At 58.9% G+C, this 17,261-nt stretch overlaps 2 protein-coding genes across 4 annotated transcripts; one reads left to right on the forward strand and one right to left on the reverse strand.

The window, feature by feature from the left end:
- Positions 1 to 767: 767 nt before the first annotated feature.
- On the reverse strand, positions 768 to 2,819 carry LOC140260988 (PHD finger protein 7-like). Its single transcript, XM_072353909.1, has 9 exons — positions 2,678 to 2,819; positions 2,487 to 2,578; positions 2,297 to 2,398; positions 1,956 to 2,080; positions 1,709 to 1,871; positions 1,475 to 1,581; positions 1,272 to 1,388; positions 927 to 1,045; positions 768 to 796 (listed from the first exon to the last, which is right to left on the reverse strand). Exons 1-9 carry the CDS (start codon positions 2,817 to 2,819, stop codon positions 768 to 770), a joined length of 996 nt encoding a protein of 331 aa, XP_072210010.1.
- Positions 2,820 to 6,527: 3,708 nt separating this feature from the next.
- On the forward strand, positions 6,528 to 15,656 carry SSC4D (scavenger receptor cysteine rich family member with 4 domains). Of its 3 annotated transcripts, XM_072353657.1 has the most exons (12): positions 6,528 to 6,657; positions 8,933 to 9,035; positions 10,103 to 10,135; positions 10,739 to 11,044; positions 11,184 to 11,255; positions 11,507 to 11,821; positions 12,334 to 12,414; positions 12,695 to 12,772; positions 13,431 to 13,742; positions 14,290 to 14,367; positions 14,495 to 14,837; positions 15,365 to 15,538. In XM_072353657.1, exons 2-11 carry the CDS (start codon positions 8,960 to 8,962, stop codon positions 14,809 to 14,811), a joined length of 1,668 nt encoding a protein of 555 aa, XP_072209758.1. In that variant the 5' UTR covers positions 6,528 to 6,657; positions 8,933 to 8,959; the 3' UTR covers positions 14,812 to 14,837; positions 15,365 to 15,538. The 3 variants fall into 3 exon arrangements, with proteins under 3 accessions (XP_072209758.1, XP_072209757.1, XP_072209759.1); XM_072353656.1 differs by having other exon boundaries at positions 14,495 to 15,656; XM_072353658.1 differs by having other exon boundaries at positions 12,698 to 12,772; positions 14,495 to 15,656.
- The last annotated feature ends 1,605 nt before the right edge of the window (positions 15,657 to 17,261 follow it).

Consider the following 17,261-nt stretch of genomic DNA (forward strand, 5'->3'; position numbering starts at 1 on the left):
GGGGGGCGGGACATTGGGGATGAGTGACGTGACGGCAGCAGCGCGACACATGTAATTGACTCCATTCAACTTATTGAGGTTAAATTAAATGTTTATTTTGATAAAAGAAGGAAAAAAACAAATTAAAAGGAAGAATATTTAAACATAGGGAATAATAGAATGATAGTATGGGGTTGGAAGGAATCAAGTTGGGGTTGGGGTTGGAAGGAATCAAGTCAATATCCAGTGCCAACAGCCCTGCCACAGGCAGGGCCACCATTGTCCAGATTTGGTCCAGTCCAGGTTGCCCAGGGCTCCGTCCCAGCTGGTCCAGAACAGCTCCAGGAGTGGGGCATGCAGAGCCTCTCTGGGCAGCAGTCACAATTCAGTGATCCAGAATGTCCAGTCAGGAGTGTCAATGCCGGAAGAAATGTCTCAGACCATGCAAGTCTTGGTCTCAGCTCCCTGCTGTAGCCTGTGCCATCTTCCACAGAGCTGGAATCTTGTCAGGGCTCAAACCACTGACTCGTGTAGAAGAAGCGGCAGCTCAGCAGCGAAGTGCAGGCAGGAGAGGCACGGCAGTGTTGATGCTGCACCCTGCAGTGCTCCGGCACATCAGCAAAGTGTCTGGTGGTGTTTCAACCAGCAGGGCTGTTGTTCAGAGGCTGGGAAGGTGGAGCGGCCGAGGGGCTTCTCGTGGGCTGTGCAGGCAGCAGAGGGTCGTCCCTGGAGCGTTGCAGCCTCTTCTGCTGGTGCCGAAGTGCCGGGAGCTGTGGTGCCTGCAGGGATCACTGCGCCAGGCCTGACACTGAAGGGGCTGTAAGGCAGAAGTAGAGGAGTGTAGGTACACAGCTCTGAGCCCATCGTGGCTGCAACGGGGAGGACATCTCCCGAGGACACGAGGACACGTGTCTATGGGGACCACATCCCCGTGCTGCATTTCTTACCGGTGCTCACACTGCTGCAGCCGCTGCACTCCCACGACTCAGCGTCCTCAGCGACAGCAGAGCACTGCTGGTGGGTCCCGCAGGAGCCGCAGGAGCTGCAGAGGAGCATCCTCCAGGGCCTGAGGAGTAACAGAAGCCCGAGATGCACGGTCAAGGGGGGTCCTAGGGCTGTGGGGTGCCGGCCCTGGGGTGGACAATGCCCTCCCACGCTGCTGGCTGGCTCTGAGCTACCAGTGCACAGCGTGTGCCGTGCTGGGCTCAGCATGCTGGCCAGGCTCCGTCCCAGCTGCACGGAGGGGATGAAGGCGGCAGGTCGCCGTGGCTTTGGGGTCAGAGCACACTCACCCCACGTTCTCGGAGTGCTCCCGTCCCTGCGGGCACAGGCAGACGTTGGCATCGCATCTGCTGTGCTGCACGTGGAGCTCGTGGTAGGCTCCCTCTTCCATCTCCCAGGCTGCATCCCTGTGGGAGGGAGACAGAGACGGCTGAGTGCGGGTGCGAGGGGAGGTGGGAGGGGGCCGGGCGGTGGCGGGGCGGTGGGTGCTGACCTGTCTGGGATTTTGATGCCCAGGCGCAACATCTCAGTTTGGAAGTTGGGCATCTCTTGGCAGTTCGGGCAGCGGAAATGGTGCAAGGCTGCATGCAGAGCTTGGCCCTGGGGAAGGGGCAACGTCAGCTGGGGGGCCCCGCACATCGCCCCAGGGCTGGGGACGATGGCAGGGCTGCAGGGTTGGGTGGCGCAGGGGATGATGCCGTCGTGGTGTGGGGGCGATGGCGCCTACCTGGATGCAGCTGCGGTGGAACCTGGCGTTGCTGCAGGAGGGACAGACCAGGGTGTTGTAGCTGGGCCTGGTGTACACTTCCTGCAAGCAGATGATGCAGCTCGGGTGCTGCTGTCGCGGCGGCTGCACCTGCTGTGTTGGGCGGTGTTGCCAGCAGAAGGACCTGTAGGATGGATGGAGGTGGCAGCTCAGCCCCCTGCCCCGTCCCTGCGGCAGCCCTGCGGGACACAGCCCTACCCACGCTCACCTGTACTCGCCGAAGAACTGCGAGACACATCTGCGCTCTGTTCCGCAGGGGTAGTGGAAGGTGCGGGAGCATCTTCGGTGATGGCAGCGGACAGAGGCGCCCCGCCTCCGGCATATGCAGCAAGTCTGGGGACAGCAGTGCAGTGCTGGGCGTCAGTGCCGTGCACACACAGCTGACCCTTGCCCAGCAGAGCACAGTGATGTTCTGCTGGGCCACATAGTGAGGGACGGCGCGGCACGAATCCCTTCTGATTTGTGCAGCAACGGGGCTTTTTGGGCTCTGCTGGAGCCTCCCAGCCGCACGGCACGGGGACCGCGGTGGGGACACGTCGCCCTATTCACCTGCTGTGCCACGCGCTGCAGGTGCTGCTGGATGTCAGGGAGAAGGAATCCGAAGAATCCTTCCTCGTCTGCTCCGTGCTGGTACAGCCCGGAGGCGTGGTACTGCGGGAGGCAAGCGGGGAGCTGTTGGTGATGTGGGGGGCAGCAGCTGGCACAGGGCTGGGGTGGGGGGCCTGGGGTTGGGGCTCACCAGGCAGTTCTCATGGACGCACAGCCCGTCCTGACGGCACGTCTCGCCGTAGATCTCGGGGTTCTGGTCTGTCCGCTGGCACAGGCCGCACCCTGCCATGGGGACAAGGGCATTGTCACCCCAAGCATGGCAGCGGGGTGACAGCAGCACGCGGCAGAGGCTCGTCTGCTGCGGGAATGCTCTGCGCTCACCTTCCTCCTCGGAGACGCGCTGCCTCTGTCTTGGGGGGGACGGTTCCCGTTCGGGCCGTGCCCGTGCCCTGGGCCGTGCTGCAGCGCGGCGGGGGCGAAGATTGGGCTGCGCTGCACTGAGGCGTCCAGACCTCAGCTCCATTCCTGGGCGTCACTTCTGGAGCAAAGCAGAGGTGCTGCTTCCTCGATCCAGAGGTACCCGGGACTGGGGGCACACGGGGCTGTGCTGTGTGATACAGCCCTGCACATTGTGATGTCACGGAGAGAACGTGGGTGCTGGAGACCGATGTCACAATGAGCAGAGCCCTGGGCTGGGGATGTCAGCGCTCCCGGGGTGCTGGGAGCCCCGAGGGCTGGGTTTGGGATGCCCACATCTCCCCACGGGGCTGTGCTGGGTGGCGGTCAGCTCCAACAGGGAGTTGGAGATGCACCAACTCACAGGTCATGGTAGGATGTGGACTGAAGACGGTGTCACAAATAAAGCACATAAACCCTAATTTCCATTGCAAGGGATTTATTTGGGCATCAGAGCTACCGACTGCTCTGCAGGTATGCTGATGTGTTCTGCATATCCCTATTGAGGAGATACATTACAGAAGGTATCACCGGGCTCCAGTGTGTTCAATAGAACCAATTTCCTATTGGAGAAAGCGCAGTTTGATTGCTGTGTTGTTGTGGTGCTGCGACTGCTGCTGCTTTTGGCACAGCTGCTGTTCAAGGCATTGCTGTCCTGTCTGCATGGGGCTCTGAGCAGCTTGGATGTGCCATCACTGCCATCATAGATCCGGCTGTGATCAGCTATCATAGATCTGGCTGTGATAAGCTATCATAGATCCGGCTGTGATAAGCTATCATAGATCCGGCTGTGATAAGCTATCATAGATCCGGCTGTGATAAGCTATCATAGATCCGGCTGTGATCAGCTATCATAGATCCGGCTGTGATCAGCTATCATAGACCTGGCTGTGATAAGCTATCATAGATCCGGCTGTGATAAGCTATCATAGATCTGGCTGTGATAAGCTATCATAGATCCGGCTGTGATAAGCTATCATAGATCCGGCTGTGATAAGCTATCATAGATCCGGCTGTGATCAGCTATCATAGACCTGGCTGTGATAAGCTATCATAGATCCGGCTGTGATAAGCTATCATAGATCCGGCTGTGATAAGCTATCATAGATCCGGCTGTGATCAGCTATCATAGACCTGGCTGTGATAAGCTATCATAGATCCGGCTGTGATAAGCTATCATAGATCCGGCTGTGATCAGCTATCATAGATCCGGCTGTGATAAGCTACCATAGATCTGGCTGTGATAAGCTATCATAGATCCGGCTGTGATCAGCTACCATAGATCCGGCTGTGATCAGCTACCATAGATCCGGCTGTGATAAGCTATCATAGATCTGGCTGTGATAAGCTATCATAGATCCGGCTGTGATAAGCTATCATAGATCCGGCTGTGATAAGCTATCATAGATCCGGCTGTGATAAGCTATCATAGACCTGGCAGCTGACAGCCGATCCATCCCCGCCGCGCAGCGCGGACTGAGCGGCCCCGGGGCGCCGCGCTGAGAGCGGAAGGGGAGGAGCCGACGAGTGTCCAATCAGCGGCCGGGGCGCGCGGCGAGGGGGCGGGGCCGGGCGGGAAAGCGGAACCGGGAGACACCGCGTGGCGCCGCCATTTTGTGCGGCCATTTTGCGTGTGTTGGGCTTACAGCTGTGTGATAACACAGGGCCCTTTCAGAGGGGCTGCTCTGCAGCGTCCCGTCCCGCAGGCCGTACGCACACCAAGGGTGCCCCTTCCCTGCTGCAGAACCCCGCTGGCTCTGCTCAGCTTCATTCGGTTGCTGATGACCCTGCTTTCTGATCCGTGCAGATCTCTGTGCAATCAGCAGCTCCTCCCATATCAGGATTAACAGCAAACCGACACAGAACACTTTCCAGCCCCACAGCACCATCACTGATGGAAGCATGAAGGGCAGCCAGCCCAAAAGCAGAGCCCTGTGGAACTCATCTGGTGCTGGCCAGCAGCCTGATGGACCCCATCTTTAGATCCCTTGGGGCCCAACCCAGCTCCATCTGCTCACCCACTGTGTCACGTTTCTGTCTGTCTGTGCCGGGCGTTTGGGAAAGCAGAGATAAAGGGTGAAAAACGATACGGAAAGTTTGGCTGTAACACAAAAACGTGGCAGCAAGTGGCTCCCGTTGGGCAGCTGAAGGTGAGCTTGTCAGGAATGGAAGCACAGACACGTGGCCTCGTGTCCTCGGGAGATGTCCTCCCCGTTGCAGCCACAATGGGCACAGAGCTGTGTACCTACACTCCTCTCCATCTGCCTTACAGCCCCTTCAGTGTCAGGCCTGGCGCAGTGATCCCTGCAGGCACCACAGCTCCCGGCACTTCGGCACCAGCAGAAGAGGCTGCAACGCTCCAGGGACGACCCTCTGCTGCCTGCACAGCCCACGAGAAGCCCCTCGGCCGCTCCACCTTCCCAGCCACCAAGGAACAGCAATGCAGGATATCCCTGTTGAGACACAGCACAGAAGATATCGCTGAGCTTCTATATGTTCAATAGAATAAACTTCCCGTTGGAGAAAATGCAGTTTGATCGCTGTGTTGTGTTTGTGGTGCTGTCATTGCTGCCCCTTTGGCCCAGTGGTTGTTAACAAGTCATTCCTGTCCTGCCTGGATGGCGCTTTGAGCAGCCTGGATGCGGCCAGAGGAGTCCCTGCTTATAGCAATGGGATAGAGTGTGTGTGTGCGGGATGGTGTGTGCACGTGGCTGTCCATGTCCATGTATGAGGCTGGGGCAGTGAGTGTGCATTAGTCTGTGTGCAGTGTGTGTACACCCATGGATGTGTAGGGCACTGGGCAGTAGTAGTAGGGCACTGCAGGGCAGCCGGCTCTCCCCCATTACAGCGTCCTGCTGGGAGCCGTCAGCAGCTCTTCCCAAGCCCAGCCGAGCTGTGAGCTCTTCTCGCTGCAGACGCTGCCCCCTAGTGCTGCCCGGCCCGGCTCATCACAGCATCGCGGGGCTGGGAGGCACCTCCAGCCCGATCCCCTTCATGGACCCCGTGGGCGCTCACCATTGGGGTCTCGCCTTGCAGGGACCAGCTGCCGGGTCCTCCCCTGCTGTCAGCAGGCCGACCTTGGGCTGCTCCTTCCCCCCTGGCGCAGGTGGGTCGTGCAGCACATCAGTCAGGGAGCGGATTACGGGACAAACAAAAGGCATTTGTCCAGGGCTGGGTTCCTCTCCTGGCACCCCACCTCAGCGCAGCCCTGTGCCAGCACACAGCCTGCCGGGGGCTGCAGCATCCCTTCCTTTGGCTCTCATACCTTCAGCTTAACCAGGACAGCATCCCAAAGCTGACAACCTGATGCCCGTGTGTTTAACCAGGAGGGCGGCTTTGCCTTGTGTGGTTCCAAAGCTGTACGGTGCTCACTTCCAGCCATGGCGGGGAGCCAAAGCGGCTGGGAGTTCTGCAAAGTTTGGGCAAAACAGACTTAAAAGGAGCCTTTGAAAGCGGTGTTTGTGAGCAGCCTCGTTACAACTCCGCTGCTCCTGGGAAATACAAAGTCAGTGCCTAATTGCTCATTACCAGGAGGCGGTGCTGGCAGATGGGTGACGGTGCTGGCAGCGACAGCTGTTTTGAAGCCAGCTTTGTGCCAAGGAAAACCCCAAACCCCAACACTTGTGGGCATGGGCAGCCCTGCAGGGAGGGCAGGACAGGAACATCACTGCCCCTGGGATCAGCTCAGCAGAGCCGACAGCACACCCCAGTGCCCGTGATGCTGAAGCTTTGCGAGAGCAGGAAGCAGCACATCTCTGTGTTCCTCCTACCACACTGCCTTCAAATTTGCTCTCGCTTTTATTGACTGGCTTGTGCCTAAACGCACTTCATTGGAAGCCCAGGGAGACATTGTGGTCTTGTAGCACACGAGGCGATGGAGAAGGAAGGTTTCCTATGAAGAGGAGGTGGGTGAACACCAATAATCCACATCTGGTGCTTTGGGCACCCTGAGCACCTCCTTGATACTGCCCTCAGAAAAGCAGAGTGCAGGTTCTGCTGATGCCCTGTGCTCTGCGTGCAGCATTGGACAGGCTGGGGATGCCCAGGAGCAGATGGAGAGCGCCGTGGGTTTAGGGTCTGGTCCTGCCTGTGTCAATGGGACGGATCCAGGCAGCGCAGGAGGGGGAAGGCAAAGCCGGAATGCCCTCAGCCAGCCCCGGGGAGGTCACAGTGCTCCCAGTGCCAGCTGCCCTGAAACCCGAGCCAGTCCCACCGCCATGCCCCGCTGAGCGGCCCCTTGCTCTCCTTGCTCTCCTCTTCCTTTCCTCCTCCTCCTCCCTCTCAGCCATCCCTGAGCCCCAGCATCCCGCAATGGGGCCGGGCGGCCGTCCTGCCCCACAGCCCTGAGCCTGCGGGGTGACACAGGATGACAGCCAGGAGCTGCTTGGCTGATGGATGGGAGCCTCTTCTCCTCCTTGTTAGCTTCCTTTTCCTGCTGTATCCCCACTGTAATATTCCTTGCATCGATTCATTTTCCCTCTTTTGGTTTTTAAACTGACCAGCCAGCACTTTTCTTGACTTCAGAGGAGCGTGTTTCTTTCTGGGTTTAAATACATCATCTTTATACTGGAAAGAAAGCAGCAGACAGGTACGTGGATTGATGGAAAGCACTGCTTTTGCAATAGGGTCGGTCCAGGCTGCACCAAACCTCTCTCATGTCCAGACTGAGGGAAGGAGCTTTCCCAGCTTGTTTGCTGAGTTCTTTGGGGTGAGAACAGAGCTGGGACTTTCTGTGGGAGGAAAAATAGAGATTCGCCTTTATAGGGATAGAAGGGACTGAGCTCAGCAGCTCAGCACATTATGGAGTGCTGGGACAACTGGGATGGGAGGCAGGATGGATGCAAAAGGTGGATGGGGGGTGGATACAAGATGGATGTGGGATAAATGGGGGGTGGATGCAGGATGGATGAAGGATGAATGTGAGATAGATGCCAGGTAGATGCAGGATGTGTGCGGAATGGATATGGGATGGGTGTGGAATGGATATGGGATGGATGCGGAATGGATATGGGATGGGTGTGGAATACATGTGGGATGGATGCGGAATGGATGCAAGATGGTTGTGGGATGGATGCAGGGTGGATGCAGGGCAGATATGGGATGGATGCAGGGTGGATGCGGAATGGATATGAGATGGATGTGGGATGGATGCAAAGTGGATGCAGAGTGGGTACGGGATGGATACAGAGCAGATGTGGGATGGATTTGGGATGCATGTGGGATGGACGTAGCGTGGATGCTCACCCAGAGCAGGGCTGGTGCAGGCAGCGTGCTGAGGGGCTGCAGGCCCACGGCAATGTGCCGGCCGTCTTTCAGCCACTCTCCACCAGTGAGTGGGGAGGGCTGGTGGGACAAAAGGAGACATTATTCGGAGCGGAATAAGCATGAATGGAGTATTGAGAAATGCAATGTTAGGGACTAGATTGATTTCCGAGCCCCGTAACTGAGCCGACTGTCTGTTGGCGGGGCTCCTCTGAGCGCTGGGCCGGCAGCAGCCCCATGGTGAGAAGAGGGATGTGCAGGGGGCTGCATCCTGAGTGGCAGCTCTGGGAAGGGGCTGAGTCCTGCAGCCCCAGGGTGGGATGGGGACGGCACAGGCACGATGTGAGCTCTCCCTTGCCGTGCCTGGGTGATGGGAGCAGTGCTGTCACCACCCCGTGCTGACAGTGAGAATCCAGCAGAGCCAGATGTTCACCATTCCAGCAGCAGCTGGTGAAGAGAGCAGCAAATGATGGGGAAATTGCATCTCATTATCTTTAATCTCTTCCTCGTTTTCTCCATGCTTGCTTTCCACCTCGTCCCCATGGAGTCTGCATCTCCTCCCACTGTGATGAGGTGATGCTGTGGTGCCAGACCTGTGTTCCCACACTGATGCCACCTTTTTCCCCCACTATTAGGAGCAGTGCAGGTCTTGGGGTCCCATAGATGTTCCAGCTGGGGTGGGAGGTACCGTGGTCATGTTGGTGCAGTTGTGGGGTGGGAGCTGGGCCTCATCCCCTGGAGAGGAGTTTTGTGATGGAGAGGGCTGCCCACAGGTGACAGCACAGTGCCAGCCTGGCAGTAGCATCACAGGAGGAGCTGTGTGGGCTGTGACTTTCTGCATGATGGGAAGCACCAACTGGAGCCGTAATTTGATGTGATTGCTGCCCAATGGCTAATGCTGGTGTCTGCATGTTGCAGGGACAGCAAGAGAACCCCAGAGCAGCGATGAGCCCTGCTCCCTGCATGGCATGCAGGGCACTGCCTTCCTCCCTGCTCCTCCTCCTCCTCCTCGGCCCCACTGGTGAGCTCTGCTGTTTCTCTTCATGAATGGACAAGGCCAAGTCCTACCAGAGGGTGATTTGTCCCATTTGGGTGGGTTTATTCAGAAATGGGACTTGAAAAGGGGGCTGTATTTACTTCAAGGCAGTTCCCTTTGTTCTCTGGGCTTTGTGAGCTGGATCAGAGGGAGCCAGGAGCTCTGTGCTCCAGGATGGCTTTCCTCATTAGTGTGGACACACTGTGCATATTATTCAGGTTTCTCTTGACTTTGCTGGAGGATGCTCTGAAATAAATACATCAGAGCTTTGATTCTGACTAACGGGAGATGGATCCTGAATATTGAACAATGTCCTTCTTATCTGCTGCTTGTTAAAAAAAAAAAGCTTTAAAAGTGCTCGGAATCGGTACAAACCAGAATAAATCACCGTTCCAGAAAGGCCGGCACCATTTGGGCATCCCAAAGCGGCTGCAGGGACACTGCAGCTTTGCTGCCCCATCTCACACTCCACCTCCCACCCCTTCTGCTGCCCAGCATCCCAAGGGTCCGTGTCTGTGCCCCCCCCCCAAAACCCCCATGTTTTTTGGGCTGCATCTTTTTGTTTTTCCTGGCTGAGGATGCTGCAGTGTTACCAGGTGCCTGCAGCACTGCAGCGTGACAGATGGGATTGCAGGACGTGCAGCCCCTGCAGCCCTCCCCTCTTCAGTGTTGCTGAAGGGACTTCGAATGCATCGAGCGGTGCCCAGAGCAGCGTTTCCCATCAGTAACCAGCAGCAGGCTCTGGTGGCAGGCAGGACCATTCATCCAGGGCTTGCTGCTGTCACTCACCGTGTTCATAATGCAAGCTGCTGGCAGCGAAACAATGGCAGAGAGGAGAGGAGAGGCAGGAATGAAAGGCTGCTTCTGTCTGGAAGCGAGCAACTCCTCGGCGCGTGCCAGGAGAGCAGCTTGGTTTCATTAAGCTGCTAATGGCCACTCCTGGCACCTCTCTATCACATTCCATCCAGGGATCTGGGGGAGCTGCAGCTCCCCTGTTCCTACCTCCTCCTTCACTGTGTCCTATGAGACCCAACCTGCCTTCTCTGTTTCAGGAAGCTCCGAGCCCGCCCCGCCACCATTCCCAGGTGAGATTCCTCACTCTGAGTCGCTCTCCTCTGGGTGTTGCAGCTGAAAAATGCGTCAGAGAAGCAGCGTGTTGGTTCTGAACAAAGAGCAGCAACAAAAAGCTGACCCTCTTTTACAGAAAGAAATGCCTTTTACAGAAAGGAAATAGAGATTCTTTATTATCCTTATTGTTCTTATGATCAGGCGAGTACAACCTCGCTGCTCCCTGCTAGCTGTCACCTCCCCTAAACAGAACCCTTAAGGGCTGCTCTTACCACGCTCTGCACTGCCAGCAGCTGGGGAAAGCATTTCTATGCCACCACTTCTGTCTATGGCCGTATTCACTGAGACATGGTCATAGTGAGGGGGGGTTTGGCCTCTGCTCCCAGGTAACAGCAATAGGATGAGAGGTGACGGCCTTGTGTTGCACCAGGGGAGGCTGAGGTTGGATATTAGGAAACATTTCTTCTCAATGCTGCATTGGCACAGCTGCACAGGGAGCTGGGGGAGCAGAGGTTTGGTGCAGGACGGACCCAGAGCCTCCAAAGGTTGTGGTTCCATTGGGCGTTGGGTGCTGCCGTCCCAGCCACCCACTGAAGCACCGTGTTGGGCCGTCCCTGCAGAGCTGCGCCTGGCCAACGGGCCCAGCCGGTGCCAGGGCCGCGTGGAGATCCTGTACAACGGCTCCTGGGGCACAGTGTGCGACGACGACTGGGACATCGTGGACGCCAACGTGGTGTGTCGCCAGCTGGGCTGTGGGCACGCCATCGCCCTGCCGGCACCCATGACTTTCGGCCAGGGGAGGGGGCCCATCTTCTTGGACAACGTGGACTGCAAGGGCCAGGAGGCGGCACTGAGCGAGTGCTGGAGCCACGGCTGGGGCATCCACAACTGCTACCACTATGAGGACGTGGCTGTCGTCTGCAATGGTAATAAGGCTTGGTTCCCTCCGGCAGAGTATTACTGTTTGTATGAAGCATATAGTCACAGCAGGGTTCCTGGCTGCAGCTCGCTTCTGGGAGGGTTTCTGCAGGCAGAAATTGATGCTATCTCTCATTCCCTTTCTAGAGCTCTCCCCCACATCAGCAAGCGAAGGACCGACCAGCAGGACTGCCACGGCCTCGGTGCAGAATGGGGAAGGTGAGCTGCTCATGGCCTGACCTGGCTGGGAACTCTGCAAGGGGCGAGCAGAAAGCAGCACCCATGTCCTATCACCTATGTCCTATCACCCATCATCTCACCATCCTGCTGTAGCAGGCTGCCCTAAAGCAGATCCTCTTCCAGGAACTTGGGCAGTTTCACCACCATAAGCACATCCAGATCCCACCAATGTGGGCTGGTGACCTTGAAGGGACAGCAAGACATTTGTTCCCCATGTTGTCACCCTCCAGGTGACGGCCGCATCCGGCTGGTGAGCGGGGCGGACGCCTGCCAGGGCCGCGTGGAGATCTTCTACCAGGGCAGCTGGGGCACAGTGTGTGATGATGACTGGGGGCTGAGCGACGCCAGCGTGGTCTGCAAGCAGGTGGGCTGCGGCCAGGCTCTGGAGTACAAAAGCAATGCTTATTTTGGCTATGGAACGGGGCACATCCTGCTGGACAACGTCAACTGCGAGGGCAGCGAGCCCATCCTCTCCGCCTGCTATAGCCTCGGCTGGGGCATCCACAACTGCGGCCACCACGAGGATGCCGGGGTGATCTGCATGGGTAATGGGGCACGAGGATGGGACGTCCTGGCATGGAAACAGCCTGCATGGCCAGGATGGGAGGGAGGGAGCGGAGCCAGGGCTGGGCACGGAGCCCCTTCGCTGCACTGCCCAGCCCTGCCGCTGTCTGCTGGTGAGCTGGGTGGCAGCTCTCAGTGCCCATCAGGTGGGGAGGACGTGGGGGGTCCAGCTCTGGGGCTGGTGTTGAGGCTGGCTGCTCACCCCCTGCCTCTGCTGTGCTCCTGCTGCTCGGCACAGCTGCTGAATATCTGATGTATCAAGCTTCCAAAGAGCACTTTTGTGGAGCTGGAGAATTTCTGTTCACAGGATGTGGGCAGTAAGGATGAAGGAGGCCCATCATCTCCATCTCCATGTCCGTCAATCACCATCTCCTCCATCATCTCCATCTCTTTCCTCACACCACTCCACTCTGCATCCTGGGGTCACAACTAGAGGGTTGTGTGCTTTGCAGCTTCTTCCTGCCTGTCACCCCGTCCTTCTGTGTCCCTGCAGGTCTGGACACATCCACCATCACATCCTTCACCACCTCCGTGGCCCTGGACTATGAAGAGATGCTCACTGCCACAGCCACAGGTACGGTGTTGGCAGCAGCCAGTGCCACAGCAGGGAGGGCTCTGGGGACCAGCAGCTGTCTGGGCTGTCTGGGCTGTCCCTTCCCATGGGGCAGCCACCACAAAAGTCCAAGTGCACCTCGGGGAGGCTTTGGAGCTCTCTTGGGTGACCTTTCCTATGGCAAGTCCCAGGGAACCTCTTCCTCACCACCAAGGGATTTTGCCATGGGATCACCGTGGCTCAGAGCAGGGGCGGTGGGTGCTGGGGCCAGACACCGAGCCCTTGTGTCCCCATGTCTCAGCAGTGACAGACAGCCCTGAGCAGCCCTCACCAGCGACCGAGGTGGTCACCACTGTGCTCATCACTGCCGAGATGGAAAGTAAGCACGTGGCTGCTGCTAATCAGGCCTGGCCCCCAGCCCGAGGTGCTCCTGTCCCATCCTGGGAACATCACCCAGGGCTTATCCCACCCACCTCAGGGCTGGGGATCACCCAGGATCACCCCACGTGTGTGTCCAGCTCTCCCAGGGTCTCCCCCATCTCCCCATTCTCTCCTTGTACCCCCAGGAACGTCACCCTGTACCTATTTGGGTACCTCCCTCATTCCCGGGGCTCCCCAACCTCCCTACGAGTCTCCTTTCATCCCCTCAGGGCTCCTCACAGGGTCTCCCCATCCTTCCCCCATCCTCCCAAGTCCTCCACCCCCTGCCCAGAGCTGTTCCTTCTCATCCCCAGGGCTCTCCCCATCTCCTCAAGGACTCCCCTCCTCCTCGCAGTGACTTTACCCCTCACCCGTCGGGTTACCTCCCTCATTTCCGCGGCTCCTCCCATGTCTCCAAAGGGCTCCCCGCTACCATGGGATCCCTATGGGGACCTCCCCGTATCCTCCCATCCTCACATCCACGCGGCGCTCCCTCCTTCATCCCTAAGTCTCTCCCCACCCTCCCAGGGGTTTCCCCAGCCGCCCCCCTCCCCTTTTCCCCCTTCCCCTCCCCCCCCCCCCATTCCCGCAGTGGCTGTGCGGGCGCCCACCCGCAGGTGGCGGCGTGAGGTTGGCGAACGGCAACGGGAGCTGCCGCGGTCGGGTGGAGGTGCGGCACGGCGGGACGTGGGGCACGGTGTGCGACGACGACTGGGACTTCCCCGACGCGCAGGTGGTTTGCCGGCAGCTGGGCTGCGGGCCCGCCGTGTCCGCCACCGTGCTGGGTTCCTTCGGGTACGGCAGCGGGCCGGTGCTGCTGGATAACGTGGGGTGCGACGGGCACGAAGAGCGCCTGGCCGACTGCTTCCACCTGGGCTGGGGGCAACACAACTGCGGCCATCACGAGGATGCGGGCGTCGTGTGCCGAGGTGCGTGCCCTGAGCATCGCCACGCCCGGCCGTGCCGCTGGGTGATGTAGGACTGCAGTGCGGTGCCAGGAGGACGGTATTGCTGGCCCGGGTCACCAAGGTTAGGGAAAGGTTCTGCAGCACCGGTTGTCCCACAGTGGGCACAGCCCTGAGCTCAGGGACCTGGTGGACACACACAGAGGGTGCCCTGTTAGAGCCATGGGTTGGACTCAGTGATCTCAGGTTGGATATTAGGAAGAATTTCATCTCCAAAGAGCAGTGCTGCAGTGCACAGCTGCCCAGGGCACGTCACCATCCCTGGAGGTGTTCAGAGCCGTGGGGATGTGGGCATGGTGGGGTGGGCTGGGGTTGGACGTGGGGATCTTGAAGGTCTCTTCCAGCCTCAGTGACTGTGGTTCTATGGTCCTGTGAGCCCCGTGGGTCCCTTCCACTTTGGGATGCTCTTTCCCCTGCCAGCCTTGTGCCACATGCAGGGGGACTCTGAGCTGCTCCTGGGGAGCACAGGCTGGCCCTGAATCATCTCCCCCCGCCTTCCCTGCTGCACCAGGTGCTGATGACTCAGGAATCCACTTCCAAGAAGCCACTGTTGCCACCACCACGTCGGCCCCGACCCATCTGGAGGATGGTGAGCATCCTATGGGCGCTGGCACAGAGGTGGTTTGGATGCAGCTGGGAGAAGCAAGGCTGCCCCCGGCCCAGCCCGGCTGTGATGAGCCCATTCTCCTCCACCCCATCCCAATGTCCCATCACAGGGTTCTTGCGCCTGGTGAACGGCAGCCATCAGTGCGAGGGCCGCGTGGAGATGTTCTACCTGTCCCAGTGGGGCACGGTGTGCGACGACGCCTGGGACCTGCGGGACGCCAAGGTGGTGTGTCGGCAGCTGGGCTGTGGGCAAGCCATGGCGGCCTGGGGGGAAGCATATTACGGCCCCGGCACCGGTTACATCTTCCTGGACAACCTCAAGTGCAAGGGCAGCGAGCCCTCCCTGCTGCACTGCTCACACATCCGCTGGGACGTGCACAACTGCGACCACTCGGAGGATGCCGGCGTGGTCTGCAGCCTCCTATGACCACCCGCCTGCAGGGACCCTCCTGGGTATGAGGATGGGATGGGGGGTGGGGGGCTCATAGAGAGGGGGGGTGGGAGGTGGGACGGGAGGGACGAATGCCTGCTGGAGAGAAAAACAAAGCAGCAGTTTGTGTGTGTGAAATCCAGTTGGTTTCAGCCATTTCATTGTAGAGATGAGGGGAGAAAAAATGGATTTGCTGCTGTGAAACTGACTGGAGATTATACCTGAGAAATGTAAAACTGGGCTGAATGCAAACCAGAACGTTCCAGCTGCTCTGCAGTGTGTTGCTGCCCTCCTACAATTTGCTTTGCAAAACCCCCTTAATCCAAGTATGAGCAATGAGGAACAAATACGGGCTTTGCATCCCCGCTGCTTGCAGCCCAGTCCTGCAGCTCCCATTAATTCCCATCGTGCCCACATTGCCTCCTCTGCTCCTGCTTCTCCTGCAAGTGCAGCCACAGAAAGTTGGGGAACAGGGCAGGATGGGGCCCATGCAGCCACCCACAGCCTGCAGCCAGCAGCTCTTTGCAGCAAAGCTTCTTTGTCCCTGCAGAGCGCATGGAGGTGCATGCATGGCTCCTCTGCAGCGGGAGCTGCTCTGCTCTGCAACAACGGGCTGCTCTGCTCTGCAGCATGCTGTGATGCAGCGCTGTTTCCACCTGAGCAGGAGAATCACCCCTTCGGGTCTGCTTAAGGAAGGGTTTGCTTCACACCGAGGGTTCCAGGGTCTCCCCCCTCCCGTTTCTCTATTTGTACGATTCTTTTGTTTATAACAGGTTTCTTACATGGTGTTTTTTTTTGGGGGGTGTTGTTTTGTGAATAAATAACCCCCCTTTTCAGGCGTGTTTCTGTCCGCATCCCCAGCTCTGAGGCTCACTGAGAGCAGATCCATGGCTGGAGCAGCGCTGCTTTACGCCGTGCTCGGATCCTTCTGGCCGTGGGGAGCAGGGCTGGCTCTGGCTCTGCTCCCGGCTCTTTGGCAGCCCCGCAGGCTGCGGGTTTGCTGCTGGAGTGGGCGGGTTGCTGGTGTGCAGCTGCAGTGCTGACAGCCGTAAATTCAGCAGCGCTGTTTGCTGAGGGTGGGGGCAGCAGGAGGGTCCTTCTGTGGGGGGGTGGAGGTGGGCAGGGGGGCTGCAGCCCCGGCCTGGAAGTGAATCTGCATCCGAGTCCCTGTGACATGTTAAGAGCTGCAATGTGCCCTGCTGCACTGCACGCTGCTCTCACTGCAGTGGGGAAACTGAGGCACGGAAGCGTTTCCCGCAGCAGCACGATGGGCTGCAAGGTCTGGATGCTTATCCCCTCCCTCCTGTCCCCATACAGGACAGCTGGGTGACAGCAGGAGGGACGCAGCCACGCCAGCTGGGGGACGACAACGGGGGTGCCCTCGGTTTGCCCCCCAGCAGCATCCACAGGGACAGAGGGCTCCTTCCTCCCTTCCTGCTGCATCAGCTGCTTTTCCCTCCCCCCCCCCCCCCCCCAGCCTGCAGCAGCTGCGGCTCCGCATGGGTCGATGCCATCGATTGGTTCCTCCCTCCATCCCCAGAGAGGGGACAGCACCGAGGCCGGTGGGGGCAGAGAATGAATATTTCACGAGGCCCCGGCGAAAAGCTGGGGTTATTTTGGGGCTTGGATTTATGGCCTATTAGGAATAAGGAATGAGTCTGCGCTGGTGGAGAGGAGACCCATTAATCCAGGCTGAAGGAGCACAAATGAGCAAGGGGAAATGGAGGAGGCTTTAATTATTTTGCCGCGTTCCAGAATAATTCCTTGCTGGGAATGGGGGCACCTCGAGAGCTGCAAGAGGCTGGGAACAGCCTGGGGTGGGGATGGAGATGATGGGGTCCTGGGGCAGGGATGCTGAGTGGGGCTGCTATTGGGATCTCTGCTCAGGGTGCTGCTGGGAGGGACGGGGTCCAGTTGGGAACCAGCACAAGGCCTCTTTGAGTGCTGCATGAAGTGGAGGATGCGCTGCCCTCACAGAGAGGTGGATGCACGGCACCAAGGTGCCCCCACGCCTCCCAAAGGCAATCTGTGCACCTATAACCAGAGGAGCTGGGGTGAGTCACAGCGGGGCCCAGCGAGCATCCCAGCACCCCCTGGGTCACCTTGGCCTGCACTCTTGCCCCATTGCACCGCCTGCCTTCCCCCAGCAGTGGCTGTACCCTCATGGCAGGGGGACAAGGGGACAAGCAGCACTGCACGGCTGCTGTGGGGTGGGTGTGGGCTGCAGGCATCGCTGTGCTCCTGGTTGGGCCCCCAGCCCGTGCCGTTGTCCTCCTTCCCCACGTCTCACGGTGACGTCAGCTCGGCGCAGCCAGCTGCTATTTTGGGATCTGCAAAGTCACCGGTGCAATTAGCACGCTGCTGAAGGCAGAGCGGCCAAGGGGGGGGGGGGGCTGCGGGGAGGCTGCACCCCCTGCACTTGGTGGGGGGCTGCACGAGGTCGGTGC

This window comes from Excalfactoria chinensis, chromosome 19 (genome assembly GCF_039878825.1).
Source record: "Excalfactoria chinensis isolate bCotChi1 chromosome 19, bCotChi1.hap2, whole genome shotgun sequence".
NCBI lineage: Eukaryota > Metazoa > Chordata > Aves > Galliformes > Phasianidae > Excalfactoria > Excalfactoria chinensis.

Excerpts from the sequence above, each read along its gene's own strand:
- LOC140260988 (XM_072353909.1), bottom strand. The coding sequence starts at position 2,819 with ATGGAGCTGAGGTCTGGACGCCTCAGTGCAGCGCAGCCCAATCTTCGC. Across the intron at positions 1,582-1,708 it reads TCCACCGCAGCTGCATCCAG|GGCCAAGCTCTGCATGCAGC; the intron begins GTAGGCGCCATC and ends CCCCTTCCCCAG. Across the intron at positions 1,046-1,271 it reads GAGCACTCCGAGAACGTGGG|GCCCTGGAGGATGCTCCTCT; the intron begins GTGAGTGTGCTC and ends GTTACTCCTCAG.
- SSC4D (XM_072353656.1), top strand. The coding sequence starts at position 8,960 with ATGAGCCCTGCTCCCTGCATGGCATGCAGGGCACTGCCTTCCTCCCTG. Across the intron at positions 10,136-10,738 it reads CGCCCCGCCACCATTCCCAG|AGCTGCGCCTGGCCAACGGG; the intron begins GTGAGATTCCTC and ends CCGTCCCTGCAG. Across the intron at positions 14,368-14,494 it reads CCCGACCCATCTGGAGGATG|GGTTCTTGCGCCTGGTGAAC; the intron begins GTGAGCATCCTA and ends GTCCCATCACAG.